Here is a 20,148-nt window from a genome sequence, read left to right on the forward strand (position 1 = left end):
GGATACAAAATCAATGTACAGAAATCAGTTGCATTCTTATACACTAACAATGAAGCAACAGAAAGACAAATAAAGAAACTGATCCCATTCACAATTGCACCAAGAAGCATAAAATACCTAGGGATAAATCTAACCAAAGATGTAAAAGATCTGTATGCTGAAAACTGTAGAAAGCTTATGAAGGTAATTGAAGAAGATATAAAGAAATGGAAAGACATTCCCTGCTCATGGATTGGACGAATAAATATTGTCAAAATGTCAATACTACCCAAAGCTATCTACCCAATCCAATCTACCCAATGCAATCCCAATCAAAATTGCACCAGCATTCTTCTCGAAACTAGAACAAGCAGTCTTAAAATTCATATGGAACCACAAAAGGCCCGAATAGCCAAAGTAATTTTGAAGAAGAAGACCAAAGCAGGAGGCATCACAATCCCAGACTTTAGCCTCTACTACAAAGCTGTCATCATCAAGACAGCATGGTATTGGCACAAAAACAGACACATAGACCAATGGAATAGAATAGAAACCCCAGAACTAGACCCACAAACGTATGGCCAACTCATCTTTGACAAAGCAGGAAAGAACATCCAATGGAAAAAAGACAGTCTCTTTAACAAATGGTGCTGGGAGAACTGGACAACAACATGCAGAAGATTGAAACTAGACCACTTTCTCACACCATTCACAAAAATAAACTCAAAATGGATAAAGGACCTGAAGGTGAGACAGGAAACCATCAAAATCCTAGAGGAGAAAGCAGGAAAAGACCTCTCTGACCTCAGCCGTAGCAATTTCTTACTTGACACATCCCCAAAGGCAAGGGAATTAAAAGCAAAAATGAACTACTGGGACTTTATGAAGATAAAAAGCTTCTGCACAGCAAAGGAAACCACCAACAAAACTAAAAGGCAACCAACGGAATGGGAAAAGATATTTGCAAATGACATATCGGACAAAGGGCTAGTATCCAAAATCTATAAAGAGCTCACCAAACTCCACACCCAAAAAACAAATAACCCAGTGAAGAAATGGGCAGAAAACATGAATAGACACTTCTCTAAAGAAGACATCCGGATGGCCAACAGACACATGAAAAGATGTTCAACGTCGCTCCTCATCAGGGAAATACAAATCAAAACCACACTCAGATATCACCTCACGCCAGTCAGAGTGGCCAAAATGAACAAATCAGGAGACTATAGATGCTGGAGAGGATGTGGAGAAACGGGAACCCTCTTGCACTGTTGATGGGAATGCAAATTGGTGCAGCCACTCTGGAAAACAGTGTGGAGGTTCATCAAAAAATTAAAAATAGACCTACCCTATGATCCAGCAATAGCACTGCTAGGAATTTACCCAAGGGATACAGGAGTACTGATGCATAGGAGCACTTGTACTCCAATGTTTATAGCAGCACTCTCAACAATAGCCAAATTATGGAAAGAGCCTAAATGTCCATCAACTGATGAATGGATAAAGAAATTGTGGTTTATATTCACAATGGAATACTACGTGGCAATGAGAAAGAATGAAATATGGCCCTTTGTAGCAACATGGATGGAACTGGAGAGTGTGATGCTAAGTGAAATAAGCCATACAGAAAAAGACAGATACCATATGGTTTCACTCTTATGTGGATCCTGAGAAACTTAACAGAAACCCATGGGGGAGGGGAAGGAAAAAAAAAAGAGGTTAGAGTGGAAGAGAGCCAAAGCATAAGAGACTCTTAAAAACTGAGAACAAACTGAGGGTTGATGGGGGGTGAGAGGGAGGGGAGGGTGGGTGATGGGTATTGAGAAGGGCACCTTTTGGGATGAGCACTGGGTGTTGTATGGAAACCAATTTGACAATAAACTTCATATACTGAAAAAAAATAAAAATAAAGTAAAAATAAAAATAAAAAAACAAAAAGACTAGAGACAACAAGTGTTGGCAAAAACATAGAGAAAAGAAAAAGACGAGACATAACAAGTATTGGCAAAAACATAGAGAAAAGAAAATTCTTCCACACTGTTGGTGAGAATGTAAATTGGTATAGCCACTGTGGAATACAGTATGGAGGCTCCTCAAAAAAAAAATGTACAATAAAATTGACATATGATTCAGCAATCCCACTTCTGAGTAGATATCCAAAGGAAATGAAATCAAGATCCTGAAAAGATATCTGTACCTTCACATCCATTGCAACATCATTCTCAATAGTCAAGATATGGAAACAACCCAAGTGTCCATTTATGGATGAATGGATTAAGAAGATGTAGTGTACATATACAGTGGAACATTATTCAGCTTTGAGGAAGAAGGACATCCTGCCAACTGGGACAACAAAGATGGACCTAGAAGGAATTACGCTAAGTGAAGGAAGTCAGACAGAGAAAGAAAAATACTGTATGATATCCACTTATATGAAGAATCTAGAAAAGATGAACTCATAGTAATAGAGAGTAGAATGGTGGTTGCTAGGGGTTGGGTGGTAGAGGAAATAGAGACATGTCATTCAAAGGGTTAAAATTTCTAGTTATGAGTAAATTCTGGGGATATAATGTACAGCATGGTGATTATAGTTAACAATACTGTATTATATACTTGAAAATTGCTAAGAGAGTACATTTTAAACATTTTCACTTCAAAAGAGAAATGGTAAGCATGTGATGTGATGGAGGTGTTAACTAATGCTACTGTGGTGGTCATTTCACAATAAAGTCTATCAAATCCACGTGTTGTACACATCTACATGTATAATACAGCAAGTAGTATTATATGTCAGTTATATCTCAACAAAGCCATGGGGAAAGTAAGGTTAAAATGAGTGGCACTGTCTCATCTGGGGCACTCTGGATATAGAGAAACTAACACGCCTTTTTTTTTCCAATAAGCCTAGAAAACCCTTGCTTATATTACAAAAATCCCTCCTCTGGAATAATATATTCTTTCTTACAATAGAATTTGAAAATTAAAGTGCCTTCACCTCAAGAAGACAATCTTCCAAAGTGGAAACTGGAATTATAAACAACCGGAGGGGGTAGATGTCTTGGAGCCAGTAATTCTGCTCAAAATCTCTTCTATCATTCAATTAATGAATATTGATGACATGAAAACAATGTATCCAACTCTAAATTCCTAATTCAAATAGGAACTCCCTGAATGTTTGTCAATCTGCACTGTACTCCACAGTCCACCTTCCATTTGCACCACCTAACACTACGTTCCAGCAATGTTGCATGTCTTACTGCTGTCTGAACAAATTGCCAATTACTTTTGCCTCTGGGTCTTTGCATACACCACTGCCACAACCTGGAACAATCTAATATCCCTTCCTTAACTTGACCAATTCCTGCTCAGCCTTCAAGGCTCAATTCAGATATTTTCTCCTCTGGGAAAACTCCCCTACTTACTTATCTATTTCCCCAAATAGACTGTGGGCTTCACATTTGTCTTGTTTACAGCTGCATTTCTAACACTTAGACAGTCCCTGGTATATAGTAGGTGTTTAACACAAATTTATGGAATGAAAAATGAAATGAATAAATGCATGAATAATGATAAGAATGAAAGAAGCCTGAGGTACAACTCCTCTCCCCAGAAAGGGAGAAATAAGCACACAATAACACACATAAAATGTAAACCACAGCATAGTGTCAGCCATAGGGAAAAACATACACACACAAAAAGAAAACCAAGACTTAAAGCTAAGAATTCAATCAAAGAAATAAAATGGAGCATTGAATAGTAGATTAACCCAAAAAGATAGGCAAAGAGAAACGGAAGAATATAAAACAGAGGGATAAGTGGAAGACAAATAGCAAGCTGATAGACTTAAATCCAATCACATCAATATTTACATTAAATATAAATGGAGTAAACACTTCAGTTAAAAACTAGAGATTGTCAAACTGGAGGTAAAAGCAAGACCCAATGATATGCTCCCTACAAGAGATGGTTTTTAAGTATAAAGACATAAATAAGCAATTCACAAATGAGCCAAATAAACAGGCACAGAAATGCTCAATCTCTGAGTATCAGGGAGGTATGTATTGAAGCCACAATCACAATAAAAGCTACTTCTCATTCTTCAGATAAGTAATATTTAAAAGTCTGAAAATTTTAACTCTTGGCATATATATGGATCACAGTAGCTCTTAAACCCTGCTGACAGGAGTATAAACTGTATAATTAATTTGCAGAGCAATTTGGCATTATCTGATCAAGTTCAAGATTATTTTACTAACACAGCCAGCAATTCTCCTCCTTAGGTATATAAATGGTCAGAACCAATTCTGTCTATTCAAGGAATCCCATACAGAGTAGCCACAAACTTTGTATGCTTCTTTTTATTGTACTTACAAATTCTCCTACCTCTGCTAGCCTCTTTTCAGTCATATTCACTAATGTCAACATTGAATTTCAATCTAGAAAAACACAAGCAAACAATCCACAGAAGACAGAACCTCATGCAAAAATATCTCAGTGGCCCCTCTATAGAAATATTTGTAGCATCTCTGTAATATTTTGAATATTCATCAATAGGAAAATGGGTGTGTTGTTTAATATGAATACTGTATATTACTATTAAAAAATAAAAATGAATGTCAATCCACACATCAGTCCATGTGAATATTCCATGTGATAAATTGAAAGGGGAAAAAGCATTGCAATAAAATACATACTTCTGATAACCATTTGTGAAAAGTTCACATACTTGCAAAACAATATATTCATTTACTGATAATTATATTTGTAGGAAAATTCCACTCTTCCAAGTAACTCTGATTGCATTTATTGGAGAATAGTATTAGAAACTAAGATACAGGTACTAGGTGTATTCTTTGCTACTGGGATGTTGATATGATGGGATGAGGAGGGCACTTTACCTCTGTTGTCTTCCTCCCCAAAACCCATAATTCCAGTCTAATCATAGGAAAAATATTAGACAAATCCTAACTGAGGGACATTTTACAAAATACCTGACCAGTACTACTTAAAACGGTCAAGCTCATCAAAAAACAAGGAAAAGCTGAGACAATGTCATAGCCAAGAGCCTAAGAAAATGTGATAACTAGGATCATGGGGGGGGGGGAAGGAACGTTAGGAAAAAACTAAGGAAAGCTACATAAAGTATGGATATTAGTCAATAATGGTATGTCAATATTTGTTCATTAATCTTAACACATATGTAAGGTATTAACATTAATGTAAGATGCAAAAACAGGGGAATGCTCCATATTATTTTCACAACTTTTCTGTAACCTAAAGTTGTCCTTAAAAAATAGTTTACTTTTTTAAAATTAGTGAGAAAATATACACCAATTTCAAGATGTTGGCTACATCTGGTGGCAATGAGATCTGGAAGTTATACAGGGATTGCCCTATGACATTGTAATATTTAATTGTATATTTAAGAGTGTAAACCCTGGAGGGTCACCTGGGTGACTCAGTTGATTAAGAGGCCCAACTCTTGATTTTGTTTCAGGTCATGATCTCACAGTCATGAGATTGATCCCCACATCAAGCTCTACACTCAGCTTGGGATTCTCTCTCTCTCTCTCTCTCTCTCTCTCTCCCCCAGCCCCTCCCCCATGCTCTCTTTCTCTGTCTCTCAAAATAAATAAATAAACATTATTAAAAAAAGAATGTAAACCCTGGAATCAGGCTGTCTGTGTTCAGTGTCACTGAGTAATGCAGACCACCTGTGCTACCCAAGTTCTGAGGAAGGAGAGATCAGTACAGTGTGGGAGGAGGCTGAAGTTAGGGAGAACCTCTTACAGGAGGTGACACTGGAGCTTGGTGGCTAGACAAGAGAGGAGAGGCAAGGAAGAGAGTTTGAGAGAAAGCCCAGGTGAGGCATCCAGCTGATATGGGGTGTGTGGCACCTGCACAGTAGGGCTCTTAAGGGCACCATTGGGCAAGGGCTCTGGCAAGAGTCAAGAGAGACAAGGGTGGGAACAGCAGTGAAGTGCTCTAGATCTCTTCCTAGACATCAGTCTCCTGGCCCCTGCATAGACCCAACCCAGGGCAAAGTCCCCCCTCCCACCCTAAGGGCCTTCCCTTTGTCAGTGTACTGGAAAGTCTTTCACAGCTTCCACTACCCAAAGCATCATGCCCCGCCCCCACCCCTCAGCTTTTCCAGATTTGCTTCAGGAAGACAATGGAAGGGGATGCTCAGGGATGATCAAACTGAGAAAAGTAAAGAAAACTGGCCTCTCATCCTTGGATAGGCCCTTGGCTCCTTGAATAAATGTAATCCAGCTCTGGCCAGAGAGACAGGAGGAGGGAAATCTGGTCATGGGCATAGTCTTGCATGCAGAGTCTTTCTAGCGCCTTCCTATCCTTCCTGTTGCTGTCACAATATGGGCATGACAGCTAAGCTGGGTCACTGACCAGTTGTATGTGGCTTCCCACTGCCTCTGGGCCACTTCCCCTGCCTGCAGTCCCCTGAGGGCTGCACAGAAGGTTAGTCTGAGCAAAGCAGAGGTAGAAAGCAGAGTAGCTGATAGAGAAGAAAGAGCCCACTACAAGTTCTGAAACCCAATTGAAATTATTTGGGGGAGAGAGAATCATAGAATCCAAGAATTAAAAGAATCCAAGAAGACATTAGCTGTAGAAAACTCAGTGTCTTGAGTGAGAATTTCCTTCCAGCCAACCAGACCATGACTCAGCAAGCTTTGGCAACAGACCCTAGTCACTTCTCAAGAAGGCCCTCGTGTGTAGTTCAGCAAACAGCCTGAATCTAGTCATGAGGAAATTATCAGACAAACCCAAAGGAACATTCTACAAAACCCCTGGCCTGCACTCTTTAAAACTGTTCATATTATCAAAGACAAAGACAGGCGAGGAAACATTCCAGACTAATGGCAACTGAAGAGACATGACAGCTAAAAGCAATACACAACCCTGCATTGGATCCTGGACCAAAAAGAAAAAATTAAGGACACTATTTTGGGACAATTTGGGAAAGTAGAATATGGACTGTAGGGTACATAGCAGTATTATATCAAAGTAAAATTTTCTGATGTTGATAATTGTACAATTTGACAATTAATAATTGTGATAATTATGGTTATGCAAGAGAACATCCTTATTCTTAGGAAGTATATACTAAAGCACTTAGAGATAATGGAGCAAAATGTCTGCAATTTACTCTCAAATGTGTCAGAAAAATAATAATTATGCACAGAGAATGTTAAAGCAAATGTGGCAAAATGTTAATTTGCAATTCGGAGTGAAGGGTATTTAGAATTTCTTAGTGTTATTATTGTTATTTTTATGTAGTTTAAAATCATTTCAAACCAAAAGTTAAACCTTTTTTAAAGAAATAGCCCTAAAGGGAATGAATTGTTTTCTTTCTGTGGAACTGAAAGTGATTTTCCTGCCAACAGTCGCTCTGCACTCAGGTGCCGCACAGGCTACATTTATGTCTCTTTATGCGCCCTCAGATGCGTGAGGACAATCACTGTTTCTCTCTGCTCACCCCCAGAAACCCATCTGCAATTTCTCTCTTGTCCAAACTAAATGGCCCCAGTCCCTATGATCAGGATCCTCTCCCTAAGAGTGTGGGCTTCACCATCCATGGAGAATGCTTACTATGACCTTTATAATTTTTCTCACTTTCCTAAAGGCAAAGAATCCTGACAGCAAGCTGTCATCAGCTTGTCTTAAGGGTTCCGGACTCCAAGATGCCGAACACAGGAGACCAGGCCTCCCTGGCCTTGTTCAAGTAATCAGAGTGCGTAGGAAACTGGTGCTGGGAGGTAATTTCCTTGAGCACTCCACAGGGAATGTGGAGTTATGATTACCTAAGACGGCTTGGAAGCATTGCAGCAAGAATGGCACCTTGCTAAATTTGGCAGCCCCAGAGGGAAAATGAGACTTTTTAAATCAGGAAGTCTGCTTTGGCTAACGTCTCTATCCCCGTCTGTCATGCTATCCTCTGCCAGGAGCGAGGAGCTGCCTGGAGTGGCAAATCTGCTTGCTGGCAGCCAGAAGGTGGGGGTGGGCCCTGATAGGAGCTGACAGGAGCAGAGACCGGGCCGAGCCAGGGCCCCTGCAGCCACCATGACTCTGTTCCTGGCAGCTTTTCTCCACTCAGAGCATCTGAGGGTTGGCAGGGGATGGGAAAAGGTCCCTGGTGCATCCCTCTGCTTTCTGGCAGGACATCCCCAACCTGACCTCAATGGGCCTGACAAGGCAGAAGCAGGAAGGTCTCCATTTAGAGCAGGGGACACAAACTGGTGGGTTATGGACCACATACAACTTCAGGTCCGCTTTATTTGGTCTGCACAGTTTAATTTTTCTGAATTTGAATTAGCAGGTACCATTATAAAAAAAAAAAAAAAAGGCCCTGGCTTTTGACAAAATATCAGAGAGCTCTGTATGCTTGTGTGGCCACAATCACCTCACACTGAGCAGCAGCAACCATTTTCTGGCAGGGCAGACATGCTCTAGTTTGCTGCAATCCCTACCTCTCCTTATTGCCTCCCTGACTCCAGGGATCTGGGGAACTTTGCCTTTATCCTCACATTGGCACTGCAATTTCCTTATAGTGGATTCATTTTTCCTTATCCTTGCTCTCCAAAGGGGGAGAGCGAAAGATAGCTACAGGGCATTTCAAGTAGCAATATTTTCCACACCTACTCACTTTGCTCAATTAAATTCCATTTCTGCCTCTCTAACCCAGAAAATTAACAAGTAATTATTCTTGTTTGAGAACTGGATTCTGTTTTCCTTGGTGCCCATAATGGAAGTCTTTCCTTAGGACTCCCTGCATCAATCAAATGCAGATACCCTGTTAATCATAAAATCCTTCCAAGATAAGAGATTGTGCCCCCTGTGGCTTTCTTGATAAATCCATTCTTAATTTCAAGCCACCAAAATTACCAAGATCCAATGGTCCCATGCCCTCTCCCCAGCTCCCATAGCCCCTTCCTCCAGGCCCTGACCAGCCTCCAGCTCAGAGGAGAAACTCTGTCCAGTTGTCCCAGCACCCAAGTGGGTAGCCAAACCCCCGAGAAGGGACTGCTATTGGGAGAAGGAGGAAGGAAATTGAGAGGGAGCAGAAGAGAGCACACAAGGGTGAGAGGATACAAAGCCTGGGGTGCAGAAATGAGGGCAGGGGCTTTGCCCAAGGCTTCTCATTTCCAGAAAGCCCCATACAGTGGCCTGTGATAATGTTTCCAAGTGAGGTCTCCCATTCAGTCACAGAGATATTCTGACAACATGGAAGGACAATGATAACTCCCATTTTGGATCTGTTTGAACCACACAGGAATGCACCATGAATTTAAGTTTCTTTAAAACAATAAATTCTGTAATAAAATTGTGAATACTACACACTATATAGTGTGTATATGGGTGCGTTAAAAGACTTCATTTATTCAGTGTAGGCTCTTGTGTATCACAGATTTGGATACCCTGGCTTGGCATTTCTTTTTCTTTTACATACCAGGGGGGTCCAAAAATGGAAGAGCCCTAAGCCTCCCCTCTGCTCTGGGATGCCCTCGGTCCCTGCTTATTCTTGCGTGGGCAGCCACAGTTTGATGTGGTGTCACTCACCACAGCCAGTCCTGGGGATGGAGACAAGGGCACCCAGGGCTGATTGCTAGAGAGAGAAGTTTTACCTGGGCAGGAAACACTAGCGTCCTGAGGAGGAATGGATGAGGAGGAAGGGTCCAAAGTCATGAGGCTCAGCAGGTACTGCCTGCTGCCTGTTGTCTGAGTCTTCTTCTTTCCACAGACTTTAGATTTGGCTTCCCTGTCCCACCTGTCTGGAGCCCTCCTCTCCAACTGCCCCATTCAACTGTCGCTCCCACCATGCCTATGGAGGGAACTCTGAGGGGCCAACATTCCCTCTGTCACGTTAAAGGGCACTGCCCCCTCCCCAGATGGACTTGTAGCCCCATCTTACTCTTTCACTGATGGCCAAGTTCATGCAGTGTGCTTGCAAGGCCACCCTTCCAAGCCTGTCATATCACAGCTTTGTATCAATAAAAGAAAAAATGCCCCCCACCAGCCCCATTCTACAAGTGAGGAGAATAAGGAATAGAGGCCTTCCATGACTGGCCTAGAGCAAGGATGAGACCAGAGGCCAAGTCTCCTGACTCCTAGTCAGGACCTCTCTCCCAAAAGGCATGCATTTCCCTCTCTGAGCTCCTGCAAAGGTGAAGCAACTCTGAGGTCAAGAGATGGGGGGGTGCGGGGGGCGTGGATCTGACCTTCAAAACAAAGAAAATCTCATTCATGTATTCTCCATTCAGTTAACCAAACATAAAAGGTGTTTTGACCTCTTTTTTTTTTTCTTGAATTACAAGAAAAGTAAGTCAGAAACTGACACTGACTGCTGATTCTTACATATGAAATTTCCTGTTTATCTCACTCGTGGCTTTGCAAACTCTGGAGTGCAGGTCTTTTCCAGCATCTTGAGATCCTTCAAGTGCCTGGCCATGGGGCCTTGCTCAGAGCTGGCTGAAGGATTCCATGGTGGCCAGGGAATGGCTGGGAGCAGGCAAATCTCTGAATTCAGAAATAACAAATCTTGATTCATTTTTAAGAATCATTTAGACACCTTAGAAGACTTCCTCCACCTAACTCCCACGGATTTTATGTCACATTCTACTATAGTATTCCAACCCTGCCAGAAGCCTCTTCCTACTCTTATCCTGGTCAATCCCTCCCCCTGCTGGCTGTTTCTGGCTCCTCCACCTCCTGGGATATAGTTCTCAGAGGAGGCTGCCGCCCCCCAACAGGGTACTTCACTTCATGCCCAAAAGGGAGGTGGGAAGTGGGGAGGGTCTGTACACAGGTTGCCCTGTAGAAAAATAGATCCCCAAGGAAGGTTCCCTGGCCTCGGGGTTGGGCTGCCTTGCAGAGGCTCCCTTTGTGCAGGTCTATGTTCCCTTTTGTTTGTCTCCATTCCTTCCTCCATAAATGCAAATCACTGCTAATAATATCACTTGACATTTGTAGAGCCCTTTGTGTGTCATGAAGTTCTTCTTCCTTTTTATCACTTGATCTTCACAACCACCCCGGGAGGTCTCCGAAACACAGCCTAGACTTACTTTCACAATTTCCAAACAGATTTGAATGCTGTCAAGTTCATTGCAGATTGATGAGTGGTTTTTCTCCAAGTTCGTAGAAGGTCTGGCAGAGATGGATCTCTACTGGGACACAGCATTTTGGTACTACATAAAGACGATTGTTTGGCCTGTCAGGCAACAGAGTGAAATGATGGAGGGGGGTGTGCAGTCTCTGCCCAAGGGGGCCTGAAGAAACGAGCAGACAAGCCCCTGTGCCAGGCAGTGCATACACCCTAGAAGGCCAGCCACTGAGCAGGGCATAGACACCCCCGCCCAGGGATGAGGGGGGCAGGAGAACCCTTTGAAGTACAGGAAGGAAATATTAGAAATCCTTTCTATATTTTTCTGCATCATTATACATTTTTATTTTTAGTGTTTATTCATCTTAGAGAGAGAGAGCAGGGGAGGGGAGGGGCAGAGAAAGAGGGAGACACAGAATCTGAAGCAGTTTCCAGGCTCTGTGCTGACAGCTCAGTGGGGCTTGAACCCATAAGCCGTGAAATCATGACCTGAGCTGAAGTCAGATGCTTAACCTACTGAGCTACCCAGGTGGCTCCCTGCGTCATTATTAAAATGGTACTTTTGTGTATGAATATAGTGGGACAGTGATATACACGCATATGCTGCACATCATTTATAAATAAATATATATGCATGTATCAGGAGTCTGTGTGCCCAAATACCAATGGTGGTGCTGGATGGAAAACTTCAGAAACACTCCTCTTGAGAATTTCCCCAGCTCTTTATTCCAAAGCAAATCTCTGTCTGAAATTCTCCCTATTCTACCTTTATCAACATGTCTTCAATAAACAATAAAAGACATAAGCTCAATCAACCTCAAAAACATTTTTGTAAATAATTTTTTACAATATATACATACATATAGGTGTATATACAGATATAGGTAGATAATAGATAGATGATAGATGATTGATAGATTGATAGATATACACACAGAAATCAATGCATGGTGTTACAGAGTCAGTATAGTGTTATAGTGTTATATAGTCAGTAGAGTGGTTAAGAATAGAAACTCTGGAATCAGATCTGAGTTCAAACCTCTAAATTTCAATTTCTCCAACTACAAAATGAGAACACTAACTTCAAAGCATTGTAAGTTAATTGAAGATTAGGTAATGTAAGGAAAGTGCTGAATACAGTGTCTTACCCATTGTAAACACTCAATACATGGTAACTATTATTTGTGAATAATAATTTTTTTTAGTTAGCAGGATCTCAGGAGAAATAAGCATCCTATCTTCTGGGTCACTGTTGGAATCTGTCCAGTGGAAGTACACAACAAAGGAAGGGGTTTGGGTTTTTTATTTTTGTTTGTTTGCCTTATGAACTAAGGAAAGAGTTATAGGAGGAAGACCAGACAAGGTTGATGTCAAATGAATCTGGGAAGTAATTTAGAATTTGAATGGACATTTCAAACAAACATAGGTTAGTGAAGCAGAAACGCATGAACACGCTCCCCAAGAAAGGATGAAACATGCTCTTGGGCAGAAAACGGGAGTTCTGGCCTCCGCTTCATCACTTAGATCTTAAAGCCCTGAGCAAGCCCCTTGGCTCAGAGCTGAGCCTGTGAACACAAAAGCCCACACACGGGAAAGGTGGCCCTTCCTTCTCCGGACCAGGAAAACTTGGCTTTATTGTGAACAACTTAATTTTTTTTCTTTAAATGATTGAATTGTGAAGATCTTGTACTACATCTTTCCTTCCTCTCACTAACCATTAAGGAGATCAGAGTGAAAACTTTCAGCTATCTCTAATGGTATACAGCTTTATGGCATGCATTAGTGGGAAATGATGTCCGTGGAATGCTCTGTAATGCTCTGTAACCTCTAAATCATGAACCAGGCACAACCCCAGGATCATGAGGTGAAGAGGTGGGGAGCATTTCAATGAGTGCCAAATGGGACTGGGGCCCTCATATTGGAACAGAAGCTTCTGGATCGGTACAATCATTGCTAGAATTCAGCTCAGATTACAAAGCTCTCAGGAACCAAGGATCTGGCAAGAAATATCATTATTAAGACAGAAAATTGGGGCGCCTGGGTGGCTCAGTCAGTTGAGCATCTGACTTCCGCTCAGGTTATGATCTCACAGTCTGTGAGTTCAAGCCCCGTGTCAGGCTCTGTGCTGACAGCTCAGAGCCTGGAGCCTGCTTCAGATTCCGTGTCTCCCTCACTCTCTGCCCCTCCCCTACTCATGCTCTGTCTCTCTCTCAAAAATAAATAAACATTTGAAACAGAAAATTGTACTTTTCTTCTCTGTAATGAGAAATGGTTTTGCCATGATACTGCACACACTTGCTGCAATGGTGGCCAGAACTCGGTAAGGGTAGACCAGCTATCAGAACTAGGACTTCTGCAAAGGGACCAGTGCATCCATCCTCTGCCCACGCTATTATCTCTTAACTACAGAGAACAAACTGATGGTTACCAAAGGGGAGGTGGGTGAGGGTACGGGGGAAATAGGTGATGGGGATCAAGGAGTACACTTGTCATGATGAACATGGGGTAATGTATGAGAGTGTTGCATCACTATATTATACACCTAAAACTAATATTACACTGTATGCTAACTGGAATTAAAATAAAAACTTAAAACAACAACAATCAATTAATTTAATTAGGGACTCAAATTTAAAGAAAAAAAAACCTGGGCACCAAAAATACTCTGGTCTCCTCTCCACCGGGATGTAATTGAAAATACATATAACAGCAAACCATTAAATAAATATAAGGAAGTGGAACCAAGTTCTACATTCTCTCATGACAATTATTTTTGCATTGTTTCTGAAATATCAAATAGCAATTTGTAAAATTTTATTAAATTTATATATATATATATAAATAAATATATATTTATAAAATTTATTAAAATTTTATTACAAAATAGCTCAGATGCCCAAAAATATGTATTTAAGAATTAAAGAAAACAAAGTCATATACTTTTTTAAATATAATTTATTATCAAATTGGCTTACCCAGTGCTCATCCCAACAAGTGCCCTCCTCAATGCCCATCACCTATTTTCCCTCTCCCCCACCCCCATCCACCTTCAGTTTGTTCTCTGTTTTTAAGAATCTCTTGTGGTTTGCTTCCCTCCCTCTCTGTTTGTATCTATTTTTCCCCCTCCCTTCCCCCATGGACTTCTGCTAAGTTTCTCAAGATCCACGTATGAGTGAAAACAGATGATATCTGTCTTTCTCTGGTTGACTTATTTCACTGAGCATAATACCTTCCAGTTCCATCTATGTTGTTGCAAATGGCAGGATTTCATTCTTTCTCATTGCCAAGTACTATTCCACTGTATATATAAGCCGCATCTTCTTTACCCATTCATGAGTCGATGGGCATTTAGGCTCTCTCCATGATTTGGCTGCTATAAACATTGGGGTACATGTGCCCCTATGCATCAGCACTCCTGTATCCCTTGGGTAAATTCCTAGTAGCGCTATTGCTGGGTTGTAAGATAGTTCTATTTTTAATTTTTTGGGGAGCTCCACACTGTTTTCCACAGCAGCTGCACCAGTTTGCATTCCCACCAACAGTGGAGGAGGGTTCCCGTTTCTCCACATCCTTGCCAGCATCTGTAGTTTCCTGAGTTGTTCATTTTAGCCACTCTGACCAGTGTGAGGTGGTATCTCAGTGTGGCTTTGATTTGTATTTCCCTGATGATGAGTGACGTTGAGCATCTTTTCATGTGTCTTTTAGCTGTCTGGATGTCTTCTTTGGAAAAGGGTCTATTCATGTATTTTGCCTATTTCTTCACTGGATTATTTGTGTTTTGGGTGTTGAGGTTAGTAAGTTCTTTATAAATGTTGGATACTAACACTTTATCCAATATGTCATTTGCAAATATCTGTCCCCATTCTGTTGGTTGCCTTTCAGTCTTGTTGATTGTTTCCTTTGCAGTACAGAAGTTTTTATCTTGATGAGGTCCCAATAGTTCATTTTTGCTTTTAATTACCTTGCCTTTGGAGATGTGTTGAGCAAGAAATTGCTGCAGCTGAGGTCAAACAGGTTGTTGCCCAATTTCTCCTCTAGGGTTTTGATGGTTTCCCATCTCACATTTAGGTCTTTCAACCATTTTGAGTTTATTGTTGTGTATGGTGTAAGGAAGTGGTCTAGTTTCATTCTTCTGCATATTGCTGTCCAGTTCTCCCAGCACTATTTGCTAAAGAGACTTTTTTCCATTGGATACTCTTTCCTGTTTTGTCAAAGATTAGTTAGCCATACATTTGTGGGTCCAATTCTGAGTTCTCTATACTATTCCATTGGTCTATGTGTCTGTTTTGTGCCAGTACCATACTACCATACTGTCTTAATGATTACGGCTTTGCAGTAGAGGCTAATGTCTGGGATTATGATGCCTCCTGCTTTGGTTTTCTTCTTCAATATTTCTTTGGCTTTTTGGGGTCTTTATGGTTCCATACAAATTTTAGGATTGTTTTTTCTAGTTTTGAGAAGAATGCCAGTACAATTTTGATTGGGATTGCATTGAATGTGTAGATTGCTTTGGGTAGTATTGACATTTTGACAATATTTATTCTTCCAATCCATAAGCATGGAATGTTTTTCCATTTCTTTGTGTCTTCTTCAATTTCCTTCATAAGTTTTCTATAATTTTCAGCATACAGATCTTTTACATCTTTGGTTAGGTTTGTTCTTAGGTATTTTATGGTTCTTGGTGCAATTGTAAATGGGATCAGTTTCTTCATTTCTCTTTCTGTTGCATCATTATTGGTGTATAAAAATGCAACAAATTTCTGTACATTGATTTTGTACCCTGACTTTGCTGAATTCATGTATCAGTTCTAGCAGTAACAAAGTCATATACTTAACCACTCAGCTTAGAAAATAAAATATTACCAATATTGTTAAAATACACATATAATTTTTCAAAAAGCTCTGTTTTATTGCTGCTTTGAGCCAGTGGTTCTCAAGTTTTGTGGCACGTTAAATTCCTAAAGCTTTACAAATCCCCAGTCTCAGTCTCCATTCTAAATCAATGAATCAAAACCTCAAGTGGACATCAGTGTTTTAAAATTTTTTTTAATGTTTATTTATTTTTGAGACAGAGAGAAACAGGGCATGAACGGGGGGAGGGGCAGAGAGAGAGGGAGACACAGAATCGGAAGCAGGCTCCAGGCTCTAAGCCATCAGCCCAGAGCCCGACGCCGGGCTTGAACTCACGGACCGCGAGATCGTGACCTGAGCTGAAGTCGGACGCTTAACCAACTGAGCCACCCAGGCGCCCCATGTGTTTTAAAGATTCCTTAGGTCATTCCAATGTTCAGCCAAGGTTGAGAACCATTCCAGGAAGAGAGGCTGTTTCAGGGGAAGGTAAGATGGGGCCCTGAAGACAGAGTGGAAATGGGCTCTTGCTTCTGTGCTCTACCTCAGGGGTCCACACTTCCCCTGGTGGACTTCAGTAGATCTAGATCTGAAACCTGCAGTCTCTCCTCTCATTTTTGGGAAGAGTCTGCCATCTGCTGGCCAACTTGAGGAAAATATGGTTGCTAAATCTGGCGTTAGGGAAGTAGCATGGCAGAGTGGCACTCAGGTTATGGAGTTCCCTCTCACAAGTGGTGCATGCAGTTGTCCCATAGCAGTTCTGGGAGGGGGCAGAGCAGGGTGAATAGAGTCACTTTCAACTTGCAGATGAGCAGCTCTGTGACCCCAGCACTGCAATGGAGGGGAGCAGGAGGGGCTCCCAGGCACTCTTCAGAGCCTAAGAAGATAAAGGCAAGGGCAGAGACGAAAGGGATAAACTGGGCAAAGGGATTTTTAAGAGAGAAAAGACACTCACCTGGGAATGGCCTTAAAAAGAGAAGCAGGGGCTACCTAAAAACCCCAGGAAGGGAATAGAAGGTGATGCGTATGTGTCACTAACTCTGGGACTCAAGCTTTGTCCTCTGGTCCAAAGATTGCATCACCTTGTCACAGTTCTTTCTCATGGGGATTTGTTTGCTGTCCTCTCCGCCTAGAACACTGTTTCTTGCCCCAGCAAATGTTTGTTCAGTTTTCAGGTCTCAGCAAACCACAATCTTGCTTCTACCCGAAAGCCTGCTCTAATTCTGCACATCTCCTGAACCTTGTCCTCGCCTCCTGCCACTCAGTTCTGGAACCATCTGTTTACTGTTCACTCTCATAAGATTCCAAATTCCATGAGCAAAGGGACATCATTACACCCGCACTACCTACCCCAGGGCAAGAAACAGAGCAGGATATAATTGCTTACTGAGTCAACCTTTCTTTTTCTTTTTTAATGTTTATTTATTTTTGATAGAGAGACAGAGTGTGAGCAGGGGAGGGGCAGAGAGAGAGAGGTAGACACAGAATCTGAAGCAGGCTCCAGGCTCTAAGTTGTCAACACAGAGCCCAATGCGGTGCTCAAACCCACGAACTGCAAGATGATGACCTGAGCCAAAGTTGGACATTTAACCTACTGAGCCACCCAGGTGCCCCTACTGAGTCAATTTTTCTTTTGACAAAATCAAACACTATAATCTGAAAACAAAAAGGAAATACTTTGAAACATTTTGCTCCCACCAATGAGCTCCTCTTAGAGGTAAGTTGAAAATAATTACCTTTGCTATTGGAGGAGTGGGGAGATAAGTAATCTTTTTTCCAGTTGGCACATATTATAAACTAACCCTTTTTCCACCCATTTATGCTCTAATCAGTAAATAAACATGGTAGACAAATACTATTTGGGGCCTGCCCAGCTTCTATATCCATTTCTCCTTCATGTAGTAAGAACACCCCAAATTTATTTTGGAGAAATAACCCCCTCCATTCTCAGTCCATATGATTCAGGGCAGCTGACCCCATCCCCAGGTCCAGGTGTGGACATGTGACTTGGGCCTGAGGAGTCACTGTATCTAGCAGCCTAGCATGTGACTTGTTCAGGATGAGCACATGGCCCAAGTCGGCCCAATGAAATTTAGCCGTGAAACTTTTCCTGGTATCATCTGGGGAAACTTCTTTCCAGGGTGCTAAGCTGGTAGGACGTGAGGCTAGCGCTGTTGGCAGCCTTGCTACCACCGTGAGGAGAGAGAAGGTCAAAGAGTAAGGCCATAAAAGGAGAGTATCGCTGAGAGAAGAAGAGGCAGAGTTCACAGGGCAGATGTCTTTTAGGTACTGGCTCCCAACCTAGAACTTTCTCTGGACCTTTCCATTACATTAACCAATGAAGTCCCTTTTCCAGAAGTCAGTTTGAGGGAATCTCTCTTCCCTGCAGCTGAATGGAGTACTAGCTTAACAAAAAAGCAGAATAGACAATGTAACTTTTTCTTTTTTTTTTTCTTTTTTTTTTTTTACAAAATCAATACAGCATTTGCAATACTTTTCACACAGATCCAGAAACCATAATAAAGTTTCACATTACTATGAAATTACTCAACATATCAGTTAAAAAGAGGCACATGATGATTTGTCCACATGGTCTCAAATGGTGTATGGGGGTTCTCAGGTCTGGGGAGCCACAGAGTGGCCTATTCCAGGTTTTGCTCCCCTCAATCTTCTTTTCTGTCCCATTACCAGCACCCCTGAGCATGTTTCAGCCCTGCTTTCAAGAGAAGTAGCCATCTCTACACAAGAAGGTCATAGACAGCAGGCCTCACAGCTGCACTTGGCTGTGCCATCAGCCTCCACGCAGTCACCGGTCCCCTTTAGCTCAGTGAAGAATTGGCTGTTGCCAACAGGGAAGCAAACACAGACCCAGGCTTCTGCTGCAGGACCTCAGGCCTGTCAAACTCTACAACCTGGGAGAGTGAGAAAGGAGGAGAGGGGAGGGACACCACTGAGCTCAGCCTTGAAGGATCCAAAGGCCTCCTTGGGGTGCTAGCCTGAGCACCCATCCTCCCACTGCCCCAGGGACTCAAGTCTCACCTTCCCATTGCTCATGACCAGGATGCGGTCACAATTGAGCACAGTGGTGATGCGGTGTGCAATGACCAGCACTGTGCAGCCCTGGAAGGCTTCCCGGATTGTGTGCTGGATCAGGGTATCGGTTTCCACATCAATGGAGGCTGTGGCTTCATCAATAAGGATGATCTGGTAGACACAAAACAGGGGTGAAGGCAGCTTCCTCTGGCCCTGAGCCCTGGATCTAGACTTGGGTCTACCACTAATCCACTGAGTCCCTTAGCTGAAAGATGGAGAGATTTGGATTGAGTTTAAAACCTACTCTGAGCTCTAATTGTCCATTATGTTGAAGAGAATGTTAGGTCTTGACCAAGAGCTTTTTTTTTTGTAACCAGAGAATTAAGTTCTTGAAAATGAAAATGTCCCAGTCACAACTTCTTGTTTTATGAACTGCCTTCCTATTTGCCTGAATTAACACAGACCAGCATTTCCCAATGTGAGCCATATGCACATCCTTGGATGGCACATGAGAAGGTGTGGCTAGTATATGGATAAACATTCTCTTTACTGTAACATTTTTATTTTATTTTATTAACCATATGCATTAGAAAAATATAACTAGCACAGAAATATGATTTAACAACTGTTACTGTATAGAATGAGGCTTTTTTGGTTTTATTATTTTTTTTAGAGAGAGAGCACATGCAAGTGGGCAAGAGAGGCAGAGAGAGAGACAGAAAGAGAGAATCCTAAGCAGGCTCCCACTCATCACAGAGCTGGACACAGGGCTTGATCTCACAACCCTCAGATCATGACCTGAGTTTAAATCAAGAGTTGGGACACAACTGATTGAGCCACCCAGGAGCCCCTAGAATAAGGCTGTTTAAAAAAAAAATGGGGGGGGGGGGAGCATCGCAGATAAGTCAAAGGAGAGACTGTATGTAGATATGACAAAAGTCATAAAGTGATGACTCAAATTTGGGAAACAATATAGAGAAAGCAACTTTGGCACCAGTAGCCTAGTAACCATAAAATTAGAAACTAAGTGGTTAAGAAATTGCTACATGCATATTGCAAATTCTGTCTTTCATCTCTGCTAGAAAGAGGGGAATAGTTCTTCCTGTGAAACCTTCCCCCAAGCTTCCAACCCCACTGAGCTCTGCCTGCTTTTCTTCTTAATTGTTATTTAA

The 20,148-nt window shown here is 41.8% G+C and overlaps 1 protein-coding gene across 4 annotated transcripts in view; it reads right to left on the reverse strand.

Annotated features, from left to right (window-relative positions):
* Nucleotides 1-20,148, reverse strand: part of LOC109270976 (ATP-binding cassette sub-family C member 12) — a 180,974-nt gene that overhangs the window by 91,869 nt on the left and 68,957 nt on the right. For 3 of the 4 annotated variants that reach the window (XM_053906072.1, XM_053906071.1, XM_053906070.1), the window contains 2 exons: nt 18,983-19,147; nt 18,407-18,855 (listed from right to left, as the gene is read on the reverse strand). In XM_053906072.1, the coding sequence (XP_053762047.1) occupies nt 18,763-18,855; nt 18,983-19,147 (258 nt within the window). In that variant the 3' untranslated portion in view covers nt 18,407-18,762. Of the gene's footprint in view, nt 1-9,620; nt 18,856-18,982; nt 19,148-20,148 lie in introns of those variants that run through there. The other variant, XM_019456023.2, reaches the window with a different exon arrangement.

This window comes from Panthera pardus, unplaced genomic scaffold (genome assembly GCF_024362965.1).
Source record: "Panthera pardus isolate Hobbes unplaced genomic scaffold, ASM2436296v1 HiC_scaffold_18, whole genome shotgun sequence".
NCBI classification, from domain to species: domain Eukaryota; kingdom Metazoa; phylum Chordata; class Mammalia; order Carnivora; family Felidae; genus Panthera; species Panthera pardus.